This window comes from Micromys minutus (assembly GCF_963924665.1).
Source record: "Micromys minutus genome assembly, chromosome: 1".
NCBI lineage: Eukaryota > Metazoa > Chordata > Mammalia > Rodentia > Muridae > Micromys > Micromys minutus.
In genome coordinates, this window is record NC_137969.1 from 89,798,870 (window position 1) to 89,817,678 (window position 18,809).

General features: G+C 47.9%; 1 protein-coding gene across 1 annotated transcript in view; it reads left to right on the forward strand.

Moving 5' to 3' along the window:
- HHAT (hedgehog acyltransferase) overlaps positions 1-18,809 on the forward strand; it is a gene marked incomplete at both ends in the record, with an annotated part of 213,915 nt that overhangs the window by 166,164 nt on the left and 28,942 nt on the right. The window contains one exon of the mRNA XM_080921169.1: positions 6,491-6,635. Coding sequence (XP_080777295.1) covers positions 6,491-6,635 — 145 coding nt within the window. The remainder of the gene's footprint in view (positions 1-6,490; positions 6,636-18,809) is intronic.

Below are 18,809 nucleotides of genomic sequence, written 5' to 3' on the forward strand. Positions count from 1 at the left end.
CTCGAGCCAGAATTCTTGTTTGCCACCGTGTTCGACATCCTGCCAACATTTGGGGCTGCTCCTGTTGCCGCCTCCCATTTGTCATAAGAACAGCAGGACTACAAGGGCTTTTACATAGGTTCAGGGTCTGAACTCCGCAGGGCGACTCTTTACACCCCGGACACTCTCCCTGCCCAGCATTTGGGTTGCATCTGCCATTTGCTTGTGTGGATGAATGTGGGGTGTCTAAGTACCCTAGTCACTGCTGTCCAACATGCACTCTCAACGCCTTTCTTGTATCAGTAGGCCCAAGTTTTCAGTCAGACATGGTAATGCTCTGTTCATGTTTTGAGGATCCACTGGGCATTACACATAGTTTCTGTAGCATTCCATGTTCTCACCAACAGCAAGCAAAACTTGAGATTGCATTACGGCCTGCCCATCCCCCCCACTGTGTGTGTGTGTGTGTGTGTGTGTGTCTGTGTGTGTGTCTGTGTGTGTGTGTGTGTGTGTGTGTGTGTGTGTGTGGTGTCTGTGTGTGTCTGTGTGTGTATGAGAGAGAGAGAGAGAGAGAGAGAGAGAGAGAGAGAGAGAGACTCTGACTCGGGGCAGGGCAGGGCATCTATGTGGATGGAGGACAGAGGAGAACCTTGGGTATTAGTTCTCATGTTCCATTTAACCTGAAAGCAGGGTCCTTTCCTCATTTACTCCCATGTACACCAGTGAGCTTTTGGGGATTTGTTTTTGTTTTGTTTGTTTTTGTCTGTCTCCACCTCCGGTCTCAATGTAGGCGTGCTGGGATTACAGACACACACTAGTGCACCCAACTTTCCATGGGTTCCAGGAACTCAAACTCATTATACATGGCAGGTGCTTTACCCACTGAGCCATTTCCTCCTCTCCTTCCTCCCCCTCCTCCTCTTCCTTCCCCTCTTCTTCCCTCTCCTCCTGTTCCTCCCCCTTCTCCTCCTCCTTCTTTCTTTAAGATAGGCATCATAGAAGGTATGGATCAATATCTACTGGTTTTGATTTGTACTTTCCCATGATTGTTAACATTGAGTGGTCATCATATGATTACTGGGTATTTGTATTTATTGTCTGAATGAATGCCTATCATTCTTTGATATCTAAAATATAAAGATCTATCAAGTTCTTTCTATTTTTCAGGGGATTTTGGCTTTCGTGGTTGAATTGAGTAGCTCTCTACATATTCTGAACACTTATCCCTCACTGACGTGCGATTATGGGGATTTTCCATTGTTGGGTTACCTATCAATCACATCTGCAATACAAGAGGCTTGAAATTTCTGCAAATTTTTAGCTACTCTTCCTTACACTGTTGTGTCTTTTGGTAATTGGTGAATATTATGGCTTGGTTCTGTAACGTCCCTCAAAGGCCGTGTGTTAGAAGCTTGTTCCCACTGCAGCCACCAAAACCCCATGCTTGTTCCTTACTGTTTTCTGTGAAGAGTTTTATAACGTTAGTCCTCATCTGTAGATACTTGATTTATTTTGAATGAGTTGTTCAGTTTTATGCTTGTGGATGGACAGACAGACAAGTATCATTTCTTCATGGGGTACCCTGAGCCCCAGGGCCATGCTGTAACTCCACAGGTGGGCTTCTGTTGTGACTTTCTATTCTGTGCCATCTGTTCATATGCAGACCTCGAGGCCACTGTGTGTGTCCTGGGCCACACCTATCACAGGCCCGGTCTCTGGGCCACTGTGTATGCTGTGTTCCCACATCTTCAGCTTGTGTGACTTTGTAGTAAGTTTTGAAATCAGGAAATGTGGGTCTTCCAGTTCTGTGTGTCTGACACACTCGGGCCACTCACACATTCAGGTGGCTGACACACACAGGCCACATGGATAGAACCCCTCTTATATGAGATATGTGTGCAGAAGTGTGCTCTGAGTTGGGGGATGGTATATCAGCTGTAGGCATTTCTCTTCTGGAAGCACATTCAGAGCTCAATAGCAAACTAGGAAATGAAAACAAGGGGAGCAGGTACTTTTTAATCTTAATTAAAAACCTTAATTAGCATACAAAATATGAGTAGGTTCTTCCTGATGTTCCGTATACTTGAAAGTTGGAGGCATTGCTTTCTGAATACTTCATATATTCATTTTGCTTGGGCACAAGATGGGACTGAGCATTAAGGACTCATGTGTGAGCTCATGGGTGCCCACCTGCCTGCACTGATGTCCAGTGCTGCCTCCCCTACCACTGCCCCCCATCCATCTCACTCTATAGTTGTGCCATTGTCATTAGAAAAATGAGAATCTGTGATTTCGTGGGAGAACCGTGTCCAGCTGCTCAATCCCACACTGTTTCCATTCTTAGCTTCTCCCCTACTTAAAAATAAACAGCATCAGGTCACACTTGCCAAGCCTCTGTCACAGTGTCCAGCAGCCGTTCCTCTGGCCATCTGCTCCCCTAGGTGCTCAGCTGCCCCCAATCTCGGCTCCTTGGTGGATAGTCGAGGAGCGGGCCAGCAGCCTTCAGCTCTGCCACACCAGATGCCCGCACCTTACATGCGTGGCCTCACTGTAACACATGCTGCTACCTGCCTGAACCCCAGCCAACCTTGCAACTTCCAGAAACTGGATGTTGGCTGGAAGAGGGAGGGATGTTTCTATGGAGATGTGAATCAACATCTCACAGGGGAAAGCACAAACTAGTTGGACAGAAGTTGGCTGAGATCTGAGATTCAGTTGGTTTCAAGTTGGTCCCCCACCTTGGAAGTAGGTGTGCTAGAGAAGCCTTGGCTGCTGCTGTTTCCTTCCCACCTTCAGTCTGAAACAGCATTCTTAGATGGTTGAGCAGAGGCCTGAGATTCCTGTTGTTCTGGAACACTGTGTAATCAGAGCAAGTCCTATGTCTTCACAGGACAGAGTGGGTTATACTAACAAGGACAGAAAACGGCCTCATCCTCCTTCTCTGCCATGTCAGACTTCGGCACAGAGACAAAGCAGTTTTTGCTGACTCACTCTACCTTCCTCTGTCCTACCCTCTGAATTTCAGATGTGTGTGGTGAGAAGGCTTGGATCCAATGGCTGATGGATCTAGTGGCCTTGTTCATCAGCAGCTGGAGGTGCGGGGCCTTCACTCATTCTCAGGACTGGTGGGGTAGTCATTGAAACTACTCCCAAACATGTCTTAGACAGTACCACTCCCAAATATTTGCTCCCGGCAAAATGGTGTGCCATGGCCATTTCTGTCTCTGGAAATAGGCCAAACAATACCAGAATTCTTTTTTATCCTGATAAATTCATGTGAATGAAGTTAAAATTCTGTTTGTCAGTCACGCTATTGGTGTCTGATCAGGTTGGCGGCTAGACTCTCATTGATATGTTTTATGGCTCCTTATTGTATATTGATACTCCTGTCTTGTTTACAATTCCTCAACATGAGTTCCCTTATCCCTGGTGTTTTTAAGCACATGAGGCAGGAGGATGGATGGTTGAGCTGGGGGTGTGGCTCTTTTCACATAAGTGTTTATATCCTAGACACAACAGGAGTGACTGCTATTATCAGATGTCAAAGGGCGCAAAGGAAACAGAGGATTTATAATAAGGGTTTTTATAACATTCTACTTATTGATATAGCTATGTGGACCAAGGGAATAACTCAGTTTTTCCCTCTTGAGACATCTAAGAATGATATTAATTTTAAAACAACTATAGGGGCTAAAGAGATGGCTCAGCAATTAAGAACACTGTCTTCTCTTCCTGAGGTCCTGGGTTCAGTTCCCAGCAACCACACGGTAGCTCGGAACCATCTGTAATGGGACCTGATGCCCTCTTCTGGTGTGTCTGCAGACATCTACAGTGTTTCGTATAAATAAATCGATCTTACGACAGCAACAACCATAAGCCAGTGGCTGAGACCCAGGTTTCAGGGTACAGAGACCCCCTAATGTCAACCTATGTTCATAAACAATAACCCTCGTTATCTGCAGGTTTGATTACACAGTTTAATTGCTTGAAATCAACTGTGCTCTGAAAGTACTACCTGGAAAATTCTAGAATTGACCAATGTCTTACGTTTAGCTTGTTTGAAGCTCAGAGTAGCCTGAAGACCTCTTGAGCTCTAGCTCACTTTGGTTATGTGACCCGTCTCTCTTTCCAGTGTGTCCACATCGTATGAGCTACCCACCCACTTGTGGCTCTGTATAGCCTGACTGTTCGATTTTGTGTTCAAGTCGTCTTTATTTAATAGGCAGATGCAACATCTTAGTGTTCAAACAGTCCTCAGGGGCAAACCAGGTCTGATTCTTCACCCTCCCTTGTCCCTCCTTGTCCTGCCCCCCATGCCCACTGCAGACACTACAGCCCCCTATTCCACTTGGGCACTCAGCTTAGCCTCCTACTCTGTCTGGCCTTCCTGTTCAGGGTACATCACAGCTAGCTGAGCAAGCCCATGGAAGCCTAGTCATCTAACATCTTGTTCTCTGTTGGTTTTTTAATGATTTTAGTCACTTCTAATAAAAGAAGAGCCTCCCTGAGCTTCACCAGGCCTGTACCCTGACTGTGGGCTACACTAATAAAGAAAAAAGGGGGGCTGGTCTTTCAACTCCCTCTTAGAGTATCAGGCTCAGGGTGGGGGACAGGCTGACTGGGTTTGGCTCACTGGGTCCCAGAATGTCAAATTTGTTACAGCAGCCTTAGCACCTACAGGGAATTGTTTGGACACATCCATACCAGTTCAGATAGCTCACGCTTTCTTGATTTATAATTCTGAGTTCTTCGTGTTCATTTCCTGGCCTTCTTCCCAAACACCTCCCCAGTTGTTGCTAGCTGAGTCAGTCCTGCCCACAGAACATCTTCTGCTTTAAAATGCAAACCACAGTGGACGGCCCTTCTCTGAAGTGGGTAGCTGTGTAATGAGCATGTCCTTCTATGCCTTGTGTGACAGTATCCCCAATTCTGCCCATGGCATGTCGGGACAGCGAGAGTGACAGCATCATCTTCTCTGAGACCTGTGGGCTGGAGGGTATTCCAGGCCATATCCAGACAGCCAGTTTCGTCACTGTCCCCCATATGGCTTGTTCATGCCTAGGCCACATAGGGGTGTAATGGCCATAAAAGTCCCTGTAAGATGGTGTAGGAGGAGGAAATGGCATCATGGAGATGCCCCTCTATGGTTGGATCTGCGCTTCTCAAACAGCTCTGAAGCCCACAGATGAGGAATGGACCCAGGTGGGAATTGATTTCTCTAAACTGAGGGGACCGTGACTAAGTACAGTCACATCAGGTCACTACAGCCTGACCCTGCTGAGATTCTCTCCCCCTGGACTGGTCTCTGCCTGTGTGACTCCACCCCAGGCTCCTACCATGGAGCCTTTGAAATCACCACATAGCTGAGGCTGGTAATATCCATGGCCTTTCTATCGCCTTCCCTTCCTGTACCTCTAGACTCAGCCGAAACACTTGCCCGAAACCCTGTGGTGCTGCCCCTGGCTCTACTCTGAATAGACAGATGTCTTTATGGGGTTCTCACACCTCCTGCCATGGTGGGGTGGCCTTACTGGGAGGGGCAGCCGCAATGTAAGGGATGAGGTACAAAGGCTTGGTTTACTTTGTAAAATCTGCGAGGCACTACCAAAGGTTGTATGAAATGAGGAGCCAGGGAGGAAAATAGAGCTTCTATGTTCGCTGGGAAGGTCTCTCCATCCATAGTCCGTTCGGTACTGTGGTCAGCCATCTTCTCAGCTGCTACTGCTGCGTGCTGTTGAGAAACTATCAGTTCCTTGTTACAGTGTCAAAATGCCCAATAAAGGCAGCTTCAAGAAGGAAGGGCTTATTTTGGCATTTGGAAGAGAGAACCTCAATTGTGGAAAACACCCCACAAGATTGGCCTTCAGGGCGTTGTCCAAAAGGAAGGATGATGTGAGAGGGACTAGTTCATTGTGGGTGATGCCACCCCTGGGCTGATCAAAACACGATCAGCAAGCCATGAGGAGTGGGCCAGTCAGCAAGCACACTTCCCTGGCCAATGTATCAGTTTCTTTCCCTAGGTTCCTGCTGAGAGTTTTTGCCTGGATAATAGGCATGTAAGCTGTAAGGTAAAGATTGTCTCCTTGGTTGCTTTTAGTCATGGAGTTTATCACAGCAATAGAAGCACCCAGACAGAAGTTGTCTTAGCATTTTACTGCTGTAAACAGACACCATGACCAAGACAACTCTTAAAAAGGACATTTAATTGGGGCTGGCTTACAGGTTCAGAGGTTAAGTCCATTATCATCAAGGCAGGAACATGGCAGTTTCCAGGCAGGCACAGTGCAGGCAGAGCTGAGAGTTCTACATCTTCATCTGGAGGCTGCTGGTAGAATACTGGCTTCCAGGCTGCTAGGATGAGGGTCTTAAAGCCCACACTCACAATGACACACCCACTCCAACAGGGCCACACCTCCTAAGAGTGCCACCCCTGGGTCGGGCATATACAAACCATAACAGAAGTAAACCCTAGCAGTAGCTCAGTGAGATGCCTCTTGTGTTTCCCTCATAGACTCAGCGCCTCTCCCCACAAGCTCGCCGCCGACTGCACGCTCTGCTCGCCTCCTGCTCCACGTCCATGCTGATCCTCTTCAACCTGGTGTTCCTCGGGGGAATTCAAGTTGGAAAAACCTACTGGAACAGGATCTTCCTACAAGGTGAGTCGCCTCGAAGTCCCGCATGCTGCCATATGATCTCCTTGGCATGCAGATGCTATTATTGACTTGAGAGTCTTGGGAGAGCCACATATTCAACCAGCAAGTGTCAGCTGGGAACGGCTTCTGCTCCACTGTGACTGTGGTGCTACCTGTGTGCAGGTAGCTCACATTGGCCACCTGTGATGCTTATTGTCCAGATGTGGTAACCCCAGCTCCCTGGGCCTTCCATGCTCGTCCTCAATGCTGTGACTTCTTCCTGCACTCCCCCAGCGTCTCTAGAGCCCAACCTTCATTGTGCTTGCAGTCCAACCTTGTTCCATTCATGCTCTGAAGTCCTGCCAGCCAAGTTTCTTGTGCTGTCTTGGAGCTGTGGTCCTGGGTCCTGTGTCCAGCTCTGGACCTGGACCCTTGTCTCTGAACATTATTACCTAATATTTTTGTCTATGTGTTTGTAGGCATGTGTGTGCAATGGCATGTGTGCACAAGAGGTCAGAGGACAACTCTGTAGAGTTGTTTATTTTTACCTTTATAGGGGTTCCTCGGATAACTCAGGTTATCAGGCTTGCCTGGCAAGTACCTCTACCCACTGAGCCATCTTGTTGGTCCCAGCTGTGAGCTAGTCTTTTGTTTCATGCGTGTGCGAGTGCACGCACACACACCCACCCACCCACGCCCACACACACAGCAAAGCTGTCTGCAGCAGGTAAACTGTTAGTGTGTGGCCATTGTGAAAACTTAACAGACTGTCATTATCTTTGGTCACCGCTTCCCGTGGGCTGGCACTAAGACACTCTGGGACCTCTGAAAGTTGAGAATATTCACTGAGCATAGCACTGTAGCCAGCTCACTGTACTTCCAAAGGAAAGATCCCCTGTCCCATTTCCTCTCCCTATGCTTGGGTTCAGGCAGTTCTGGCTGAGCAGTGGTGGTAGGAGTGGACACAGATCATCTGTTATCTCGGTGGGGTACCCAAGGAGCCACAGATATTGTTCTTTTCACACCAGAAATATTTACCTGGCCCAGCTGCCAGGTGCCTGAATATCAGTCACGAATGCAGACCGTGTGGCTCAGTGGGCCCGCTAGATTCCATTTGCCTTTGATCTTGTCATCGTGAAAGCCCTCTTTGACATACTCTCTGGGATGTTCAGCTGATGGCTCATACAGACACCGTGTGCTCTGCAGGCAGGAGCTGCTCTCCGATAAAGACCAGAGGTGGTGGGTGCACCCAAGGATGGAATGATAGGGTGATCCTGTCTTACTCTTCTTGCCTGAGGCCACAGAACCCAGCGCAGTGATAGGCACGTGGAGACTTGGGACGGGAGAATTGGGTTCCTTGTCATCTAATGAAAGGGCTCTGATTTCCACTTGAGTAAATCAAACATATCAGATGCTTGCTGTTTACTTGTGATGATGAAATGGGAAGTCCGGGCTGCGTGTGGTGCCTCCGCTCAAGATCCTAGCATCAGGATGCTAAGGGTGAATGCTTCAGAGTCTGAGGCTAGCCTCAGCTACACAGTGAGCCCCCAAGGAGAGGTGGGAGAGAGAAAAGAAACAGAGCTTGCAAATATGGAAGCCGGATTCAAATGTTTTCCATGTGACGCTGACTGGGGTAACAGCACAGATGTCTGAGTGAGCTGCTGGAGCCCAGTAGGCAAAGGGGTGAGCTTTCCATAGCAGGGGGCCACTACTCAGGAACGGTGTTTACACTGAGCACTAAGAAGACTGGTGTTCCAGGGAAAACTCATGATGGCCGCCACAGCAGAAACTCCATTCTTGGTGATCTTCATTGTACATGTTTATTACTCAGGGTTGAGGAGATGGCTCGGCAGGTTTAGATCCTCGTCAGCCATATAAAAAGCTTACGTTACCACGCATGTGCCTGAGACTCCAGAGCTGTACTGTGGGTAGGCAGGGGGTTGTGGTGCAGGGGTAGGTTGGGAGGGAGGGCCTAAGAGGGTTTCTGGAGCTTTCTAGCTGCCAGCCTGGCCTGGTTTCAGGTTCAGTGAGACATCCCATTCCAAAGGAACGAGGCAGAGAGTGAGAAGGGACACTTGATACTATCCCCTGACTTCTGAACACATATAAAACGTTTGTACGCTCACTTGTGCCCACCCCACCTCCTGCACATTTCTCCCACAGTTTATCGCAAACCCAGTCAATTTTCTAAGCTATAACTCCAAGACTTAGAACGTTTGATCACTTCTACATCCTTGTCTTGGCATCAGGGAAGAGAACTTGAGGCCAGTGGGCCTGACACTGGAGAACTTAGATGTGATGTGTGACATTTCTGCTCGTGTCCCATTGGCCAGAACCAATTATGTTACTCTCTCAGGTACCAGGCTGGACCTGTGGGAAGTAGGCAGGTATCAGCATGAATCCGTGGGGCTGAAGAGAACAGAGCTAGATCTACAGAGTGCTCCTGCATGGTGGGAGGCTCAGAGCACGGCCTGCCTGCCTGGCACCCTGCGGAGCTGCCAGGATATGGGGACAGCATTCTGTGTCCTTCAATGGCCTGTGATAGGACAGAACATTTCTGTCCTCCTCGGATTCAGGAGGATCGAGGATTCTGATTCTTTGCATAAGATTCTGAAATCATTTCTCTTCGGAGGTTCTGAACCCAGGAGCCCTCCAGACAAACAGACCTGCTGGGATCTTGATCCATCTGTTTCGTGGGAAACTTGAGTCAAGCAATGTCTGTTGGGATTTTTGTCAGTTGCCCTATAAGCCATTTTCTTGTTGAAGTTTTTTTTTTTTTTTTTTTTTTTTTTTTTTTTTTTTTTTTTTTTCCCTTAAATCCCTGAGTTTTAGATCTCTCAAGGAAGGAAGGAAGCCCGATGGTGCCAAATCTCACATCCTGGCCAGCCTGACTGTCTCATAGTCTGATAGAGGTGGTTGATATAAATATTCATGTTTAGGTACAAGAACTAATTAATGAGTTGGTAGTGTGGAGATGGTTGTTATAAATATTCATGTTTAGGTACAAGAACCAATTAATGAGTTGGTAGTGTGCATCCTCAGGTCCTGCTGTGGGGGCTAATAGATCAGCATTCTAAAACCGAAAAAGAAAATCAGACTTCTGAAGTCATCCGGCCTCTAGGGACCCCAGAAGGGTCTCTTGCCCTGTACATGCAGCTGCTGGTGGATCCTGACACATCCTGTAGCCTGGGCATCTCTGACCTCTGCCTTTGGGTGTAGGATCAGTTCCTGCTGCCCTAAAACTGATCCCTTCACATGGAGGATGTGACGAAGACGTCAGGAGGCCTGTCTCCAGGGAACGGCTCATATTCAAGCTCAGAATCTGGATGGCAGAGTTTGACAGACGTCCCTTCCTCTGTGCTGTGGTGGCTTAGATAGTGCTGCCGAGACAGAGAGGCACTTCACCATCTCTACGGGTCCCAACTCAAGGAGTCAATCAGCACAGGGAAGGGGCAGACAGGTGCCTGGGAGGCAGAGATTATTAAGGGTTTGCAAATGTCATTGTCTTAGTGATAAAACACCAGACAATGCCAACTGCTACAGGGACAGTCTCATTAGGGCAGGAAAGTCATAGAGGCAGGAACTTGACATATCTGGTCTCATAGCTTCTGTAATCAAGCAGAAAGATGGATGACTATATTCAGATTTCTGCCTCCCATTTATGAAATCCAGGTCCCATCCCACAGGGATGGACCCACCCTCCTTTAGGGAGAGTCCTCTCCAATGAGCATAAGTAAGATCGTCCTTTTCAGGCAAGCCAGAGGCTAAGTTATTGTAAGCAATTTCTCATGAGCATGCTTGAAGGCTTGCTTCCTAGCTGATTCCAGACGGGTCAAGTTTGCTAGTCACCAGTAATCATCACAGGATTGTGTGACTCTTCCCTGGGAAGACATGAACAAATGTCTGCCCACTCCTGATAGGACTTGGTGACACATTGAAGGAATAATTACACATAAGTCTAGCCTAGTGAGCAGGTGAGTTCAACACGGTTACTTACGATGCGAAGTTTCTTAAGGGGGTACGGAAACTCAAAGGCAGCTGCACCACTGAACAGCTCACCACAGTTAGAGACACATGTCTCACAGAAAACAGGCAATAATGCACACAGATACAAGCTTCCTAATTCTGCGGGGATATGGAAACGGTAGATCCAGTCGCCGAATCTAACAGAGATGGGTGGACCCAGATGCATGCTTGCTAATTTCTGCCGAGTATGACTGTGTGCTTGCATAGGCGCTCACTAATTCTCTGGGACGGAGATGTTTTCCTGCCCCTCTGATGTTTCTACCGCTATCTCATGGGGTAGCTTGGAGGACTGGCCTCAGAGTCAGCATTTCCTTGTGTCCAGTGCTGTAAACTCGGCTGCATTCAGCTTTGTTTCATAGCAGCCTTCATCCCGGATTCCATTGAGAGAGAAGGCTGAGAGACTGGGTCGGCTTTTTCTACTGTGCACCTTCCCCGCTCTGATGCAGAATGGAATGCCTGGTTAAAACAAACAAAAAATGTGGGGCTCTGGCGTGCATAATGCTCATAGCATTTCATCAGCAAGACTCACCTCCGTCGCTGAGATAATTCAGCTGAGAGTAAGGATTCCATGTCTTCATCTCTAATATTAATGCGTGTGTACATATACCATTTGAACATTCTTTGAGCTACTTAAAGTTTTACATATCTAAGGAGGACATGGCTGGGAGTCTTGCGCTACCTGCTTACTCCAGGATGAACTGCCCTGGGTTATGCTCAACAAAGATAAGCTCTGTGATGAGCTGCCCTGGGCTATGCTCAACAGAGACGAGCACAAAGTGCTGTTTACTCATATTTGTTTGCGGAAGCTTTTCGATGGAGAAGCCTTAACCTTCCAGGCTGACGTAAGAATTGATTTCTTCAGCAGGCAGCTGTTGCGTTCTGCTCTGCAGAGATATCAATGGGACGTAACTCTGTGTTTTATGGCTTTTCCTAGGGAGACATAAACAGACATCTGTTCATGCCAGATAGGGTACTCACAGGCCAAGAAAGAATTCTGTCCAACCTCTCTTAGTGAACCAGTGAGTTTGCTGGGGTCACTTACATGAGCATAGGTGACTCAGGCAGCTGCTCTGTGAGAGTCACACAATACACATGGGTGTACCAGCACACAGATCCGTCCAGCATTAGCCTCAGTCCTTGGAACACACATGCAGGTGTGTCTCACTCCCCACACACCTACGTATACATACATGTACCCAAATACACATACCTGCATACAGACCCCCCAACATCCTCCTTCCTGAATCCTTACACACACACACACACACACACACACACAGGTTTGTCTTCCTTCTTCTCACCTCATGTAACTTGGCAAACCGTGACTCAACACTTAACTCCATGAGGAGCTTCTCGCCCTGAGGAATCTTGTTCCTTTTCCTCTGCATTTCAGTGAGAGAGGAGAGAGTATGCTGTTGTGCATGTCAGAACCCCAACGCTCCCCACATCTGCTTGCTATTTCTGGTGAAGAGAGGAGAAAGTATATTTTGTCCCTGGTTTGCTAGCTTGTCTAGACAGCTTATTCATCTCCTGATGCAAATGCTTCAAGACAGGAACTTTCCTTAAAGGCAAACTGAAGTGTGGCACCGGAGATCCAAGACCTCTGTGGTGACGTAAAACCCCTTCCCTCTCATCCTCTCTTGTTCTTGGGAGTGAAACTTGGCTGTGCATGAGCGAAAACAGAGGGCAGATGTCGGTGCCTCCCAGGCTCCTTGTGAGGACTCACTTCACTGGACCTCAGCTCAAATGGAGCTTCTATGTCCTTAGGGCTAGATGCTAAAGCTGTGTTTCTCAACCTGGGGGTCACAACCCCTTTGGGGTCACATCAAACATCCTACACATTAGATGGATAAGAGTAGAAAAATTAATAATTTTATGGTTGGGGTTCACCACAACATGAAGAACCTGTATTAAAGAGTCACAGCATTAGGAAGGTTGAGAACCACTGCTGTAGAGGGTTGACGAGCAGGGGCCCCCTGCCCAGTGAAGTTGACTCACACTTCAGTGTTTATGGTTAGATATGGGTCCGCTGTGGATACTTGGCATCTGCCCTGGTCTCACTTCTATTGCTGTGGTAAAACACACTTACCGAAAGCAAGTTATGGGAGGAAATGGTTTATTTCAGACTACTGTTCCAGATTACAGTCCATCGCTGAAGGAAAATCAAGGTAGGAACCCAGACAGTCATATCACATGTACCATCAAGAGCAGATTAAAACAAATGGATGCTTGCTTGCTTGCTCTCATGTAACCCTCCCCTGTCTGATATGGTCCAGGAGCCCCTGGGTAGGTCTTCCCACCTGGATAAACAAGACAATTCTCCATAAGCATACTCACAGGCCAACCCGCCCCAGACAATTTCTCGGCAAGATGCTCAACACAGCTAGAATTAAACACCACAGCATCTGGATTTAAGACTGAGATGTGTTGGCATCTTTGCTCCCTGTCACTTTGTCACCCGTTTCACTGGGTGTATAAGGTAAGATGACACCAGGCAGCAGAGTACCAGAAGGCTCACTAGCACTGGGAGAATTTCTGGAGTCCTTGGGAAAGGCATTCAGCCAGGATGCCTGGAGCAACTCTTTCCTGCTAACCAGAGATTGGGGGAAAGGGGAACCTTGTAAAGTGTCTTTCAACAGGTCCTGCATAGACGCCATTGATCAGGCAGGAGTGAAGGGACTGTGTCTCTTTGCTGGTAATTAACCCTGCCCCTTTTTCATTAACTACTGACCGCTAATTGCCACCACCCTCCATCTTCCTGTCCCCAGTCATTCAACTGCAGGGGACAGGGTATCCTTCCAGTTCCCCAGAGGGATACCTTGCTATAAGATAAGGTGGGGGAGGGGCTTGAATTTCCTCTGCAAATTGAGACAAACTGGGAGTGAGATTTCGTTTTTTTTTTTTTTTTTAGGAAAAACTGTGTGTTTGTGCATGTGTGTACAAGTGTGTGTGTGTGTGTGTGTGTGTGTGTGTGTGTGTGTGTGTATCTACATTGACAATGTGGAAATCAAGTCTTCAGCATGATCCATACTGTTTATTCTGTGTGGGAAACCCTGTTAATCTCCCATGGTAAGCAAATCTCACCTGCTACTCAAACCTAGTGTGAAGATGGCCGGCAGAGACTAGCTGTGCTTTATGCTTTGTGCCCACTTCTTTATCCATTCTTGCCTCAAAGAAAAGAAGTATTGATCTATATTGGGCAGCATTTGGGGTTAGCATTTGTCATTTGGCCACTGCTGTGTAACGTCACCCCAGAGTTTAATGGCTTTTGCAACAGTTGCTTAGTTCATTAGCCTCTGTGCCAAGTGAAAGCCAGTAGGCCTAGTGCTACCTCTTCAATGTATCTGTGGTTGGCCTTGGTTTAGATTTGCTAGCCAAGAAAAAAATGACAGTGCTTGTAGGGAGATCGATCTGTCCTGGTGATCCATGTTAGGTTAAAGAGAAGCAGCTGTCTGGGAAAATAGCTCAGTGGGGAGCACCTGCCGAGCTTGTTCGAGGCTCTGAATTTACCCCCTTCCTAGTACTAAACCAGAAAACCAGAAAGCAAACCAAGACAAAGCTGTATTAACCTGTGTATTGTTACCCTGAGTTTGAAGCCAACCTGGGCTACATAGGGGATTTGAGGGCAGCCTGGGCTATATTGTAAGGCTTTCTATTAGGAAAGGAAGAGTAAAACCAAAAACCATAAACAGGGGGCTAGCAGTATGCAAGGACGCTGGGCAGAGCCAACCACCACAGCCACCTCGGAGGCACCAGCAATGCTGATTCCAAGGCAAAGCCCTGGCCTCTCAGGGACTCTCAGTGGTCTTGAACTCCTGTGGGCAGGAGAGGCTCTGGATAACTCCAGGCAAACAACAAAGCCCAAAGGCCAGCCACTGCCTCCGTACTCACCAGCCTCTTTAGCATCTCCCACTAACTCGGGGTGTTGGTTTGTAGGAGACAGCAGATAGAAGGGTGGTAAAGTTCATGTTGCCCCGTGCTGGGGTTGCCAGGGGGAGGCAGAGGCAGAGCAGGTGCCGTGCACAGACCAGCATCCAGCAAGCAGGAGCCTTAGAGCCTCTGGCCCCAGGAGCTTACCCGCTGTAGCAGCTTTGCCTTGGGCTTTCTTTGCCCTCTGACCATGGTAACAGCCCAGCTGCTGCCCTCTCCAGCTCCGAGAAGGAGGCAGCTGCTAATTTTAGACACCGAGTACATCTCCAGGCAGCAAGACTCACAACTTACAAAAAAAATTATTTTTTCTGGTTGCATGTTCATGTGACCCTGAATAACAAAGGGAGGGGAAAAAACCTCCTCACCCGCTAAAGGAAAATCGAATCCTTTGTCTTAAAATCCAATCTTTTATGTCACAGGGCCATGTCCTTTCTGCTGTGGTAAATCTCCTGGGGAACCAGGGGCTTGCCCATAGCAGAGGTCTGTCACCTGTGCCTTTGAAGGGCAGGAGGGAGGGAGGAATGAGGGATCAGCCAGGGCACTTGGGAAGCTATATCTGGGCTGCTTTGGGGCTGAAACACACTGGGTGAAGACCACGAGATGCTTTCATTGATAAGCCTGGTCTCTCTGCTCCCTGGTATGTGTACATTGGGTGGATGACCCACTCTAGTTTGTTTTGGGGACGTCTCAGCTGGGAGACACCTACGGCAGGGTATTTGCATTCTGAATGCTGTCAGACCATATCAGAGAACAGTTGCTGGAGCCGAACTACTTTCAAGATGAGATCTGAGGTCTGGGTACCTATGTGGTTCATTATGAGAGCATTTCCGAAGGGAAAGGGAGATAGGGTCAAGTGAGATGCTCTAAGGGCTTCTAGGCTAGGACAGTTGTGACCCTTGACAGGCCATGTATGTCGTGCACAGCTTATGTCTGCCTTCTTCCTTGCTTATACATCTAGGCTTTTCTGGAGCATGCCCTGTCCTTACATGGATCCTTTGTTCAGTTTTCATCATTGTCAGTTTTTTCTCTCTCCTTCCCTCTCTCTCGCTCTCTCTGTCTCTCTCCTTCCCTCTCTGTCTCTCTCTCTCTCTGTATTTCTCTCTGTCTCTGTCTCTCTCTGTGTCTGTCTCTGTCTCTCTCTGTCTCTCTCTTTCCCTCTCCTTCTCTCTCTCTCTCTCTCTCTCTCTCTCTCTCTCTCTCTCTTCCTCTCCTTCTCTCTCTCTCTCTCTCTCCTCTCTGTCCTCCTCCTCTGTAACAGAACTGAGCCTGGACATCTCTCTCTGTCTCTCTCTCTCTGTGTCTCTGTCTCTGTCTCACTCTGTCTCTGTCTGTCTCTCTCCTTCCCTCTCTCTCTCTCTGTATTTCTCTCTGTCTCTCTCTGTCTCTGTCTCTCTCTGTCTCTGTCTCTCTCTAACTCTCTCTCTCCCTCTCTCTCTCTCTCTCTCTCTCTCCTCTCTGTCCTCCTCCTCTGTAACAGAACTGAGCCTGGACATCTTCTGATCACAGAGACCTGTCTTTGTAGTCCCGCTTTTCTCTCAGCTTGTTTTTGTTTGTTTGTTTGTTTGTTTTTATTCATCTAGAAGAAAACAAAAAAATTTAAACTTAACGAAGTTGTTCCTGGTCCTGTTTTGGAATTCCCTTTGTGTCCTTGTTGTCCTATAAAGTCATTTTCTCGTATTTAAAGCCAGCTTCAGGATTGCTCCTTTCACCTCTGTGGCTGTGCCCAACAAGATGGTGGAGTGCTGGGTCACACCTTCTGCACTGCAGCACCGAGATTGCTGTCACCTGTGGTATCTTCACTAAAAGAGGCAAAAGCACACAGCGAGGAAGTAATAAACACGGGAAGCCTCTCAGCCTACCCTGGCCAGGAGAGAAGGGACAGTGGCCAGAGGAATCTGGCATAATGGAGACAGGTGTCCCCAGATTTCCTGTGTCTGTTTCATCTGACTGGAAGGCACAGTGATCATGGTTCAGCTGACAAAACGTGTGGCAGTGTTCTGGGACAAAGCACTTGGGGGACAAAAAGGTGAGTGGTCTGGGTAGACGCCAAATGCTGATTGTCACACAAACAGAACCTCCACCCACCCTGGCTTTACTGTTGCCCTTGGTCATCACAGATTGGATGGCATCAGAGGTGGGCTTAAGGATTGAGACACAGACACAAACGCAGAAAGACAGGAAGATGTAACTGCTCATTCAGGAGCTGGAAACCTCTGGGGTTGGATGGGAGAGGATGTAAGATGAGGCAGGTGAGAGCAACCAGAACAGCCGGTAATCAAGTCCTGTGCTGAAGACTTCGGGGCGTGCCCTTAGTGCACCGGGTTCCGGGGCTCTGGGAGGGACAAGAAGTTTCACAAGAGTGACATGATTCTTACTTTTTAAAAAAAGATTTATTTATTATATATGAGTACACTGTAGCTGTCTTCAGACACACCAGAAGAGGGCATTGGATCTCATTACAGATGGTTGTGAGCCACATGTGGGATCTGAACTCAGGACCTCTGGAAGAGCAGTCAGTGCTCCTAATCACTGAGCCATCTCTCCAGCCTGATTTTCACTTTTGAAGCAAGCTTCTATCTGGATAACAAGGGGGATCTGTACCAGAGGCAGGGGGACCAGCAGGAGGCGGTGTGGGGGAGTATGGGTCCTGCACAGTGGTTGGGTAACAAGGCCTGGGAAGTTGGAGGAAGCTGCAGGGTCTTCACAGTGTGCACAGTTCCGTGGTTGTGGTTGTTAATCTTGACCAAAAATAGTCCAGATTTCCTCATTGATTTTAGTAGCCTACCTTAGAACAGGATTTCTCTGGGTTTTAGAAAAAAAACAATGGCCAGTAGATTCCCACTCTGCATTCTGACCCTTGACTCTGGAGGCTGAGGGGCATTCAAGCCCAAGGAACAGAGTCTCTGGAGATACAGGCAGCCTTGCTCTGTCTGCTGCCCAGGTGGATGTGTATTTTTCTAGATGGTGCGTATTAAGTTTCTTTTTCTTTGTGGACATTTCTCAGGTCTATTTGCCTCTCGTGCTGAAAAGCTCATCCAAGTGGAATGTCTTCTTTTGCCTGCATGTCTCTGTGTCCGCCAAGTTCTTCCTCACTTCTGAGTCTTACCTGGTGCCCCCTTTCTTATGTGCTTGGGTATCTTTGGCTGTGTGCTGCCACTTTCTGGAAATCCTGTGAGGTGTTTCTGAGGCCTTTTGTGTGTGTGTGTGTGTGTGTGTGTGTGTGTCTGTGCACACGAGTGTATTTCCAGAACACATGGGGCTGGGCATAGTCACATCTCCTCAAGGAGAGATCAGTTCACCCCATCTCCTTCAGTGTCAGGAGCATGGTCTGCTTCCTGTTTACCACACACCTCTGGGTCTTAGGTTTTGTTCCTTTGTATCCCACCTGTGAGCTCTGAACTCTGCGACTCTACCAGAGAGATGGCAGCACAGATTAACTCTAGTCTGGATAGCTGGGCAGACGGACAGCTTTATGGCAAGGCAGGCTACAGATGCCCCTTGCTTCCTTCGGGTCCCACTTTAGTTCCTTATCTCGTTATCTTGGGTATTACATCAACCATTTTTAAAAATTAATTTATTTATCTGGAAATTTCAAGTTTTATTTTTCTTCTACTTAGAGAATTGTTCAAAACAACATTATCAGAAACAGACATCTTAGAGACAGGAATCTTTCTGTAGAGATCCTAGTATTGGCATAAGTCACACGACAGCCCACTTCAAATGTAAATAGGAATTGTCAGAGAGTGGAGGTTGCTGTGTCTCCAGTGTCCCCTGGGTTCTGGGTCTTCCTTACCATCTCAGTGGAAGTGGGTGGCACAGGGCCTGAGGAGCAGACACATGGAATGTGAAACCTGGAACATGGCACCCAACTTCTCAGACACTCAGATTCCCACCTGTGAATTAAGCAAACATCTAAACCCTGTGTCTTATCCTGCCATAGGGAAGTCACCACTGTAGATTGTGGTGGCTCATCTTGACTGTCAACTGACAGAATTTAGAGTCCTCTGGGAGATCGTTCTGGGTGTGTCTGTGGATGTTTCCGAGGATTGACTCTGCAGCCACACAGACCCTGGCTGGGAGCACAGACCAAATAAAAGGGAAAGGGAGCAGGAGGGTCCTGACTGTGGACACTATGTGACAAGTCACCTCCCACTCAGGCCACCATGATGGACTTCAGTTTTGATGTTATACCTAAACAAACCTATTTTCCTCTAAGTTGTTTTTTGGCAACAGCAAGAGCTA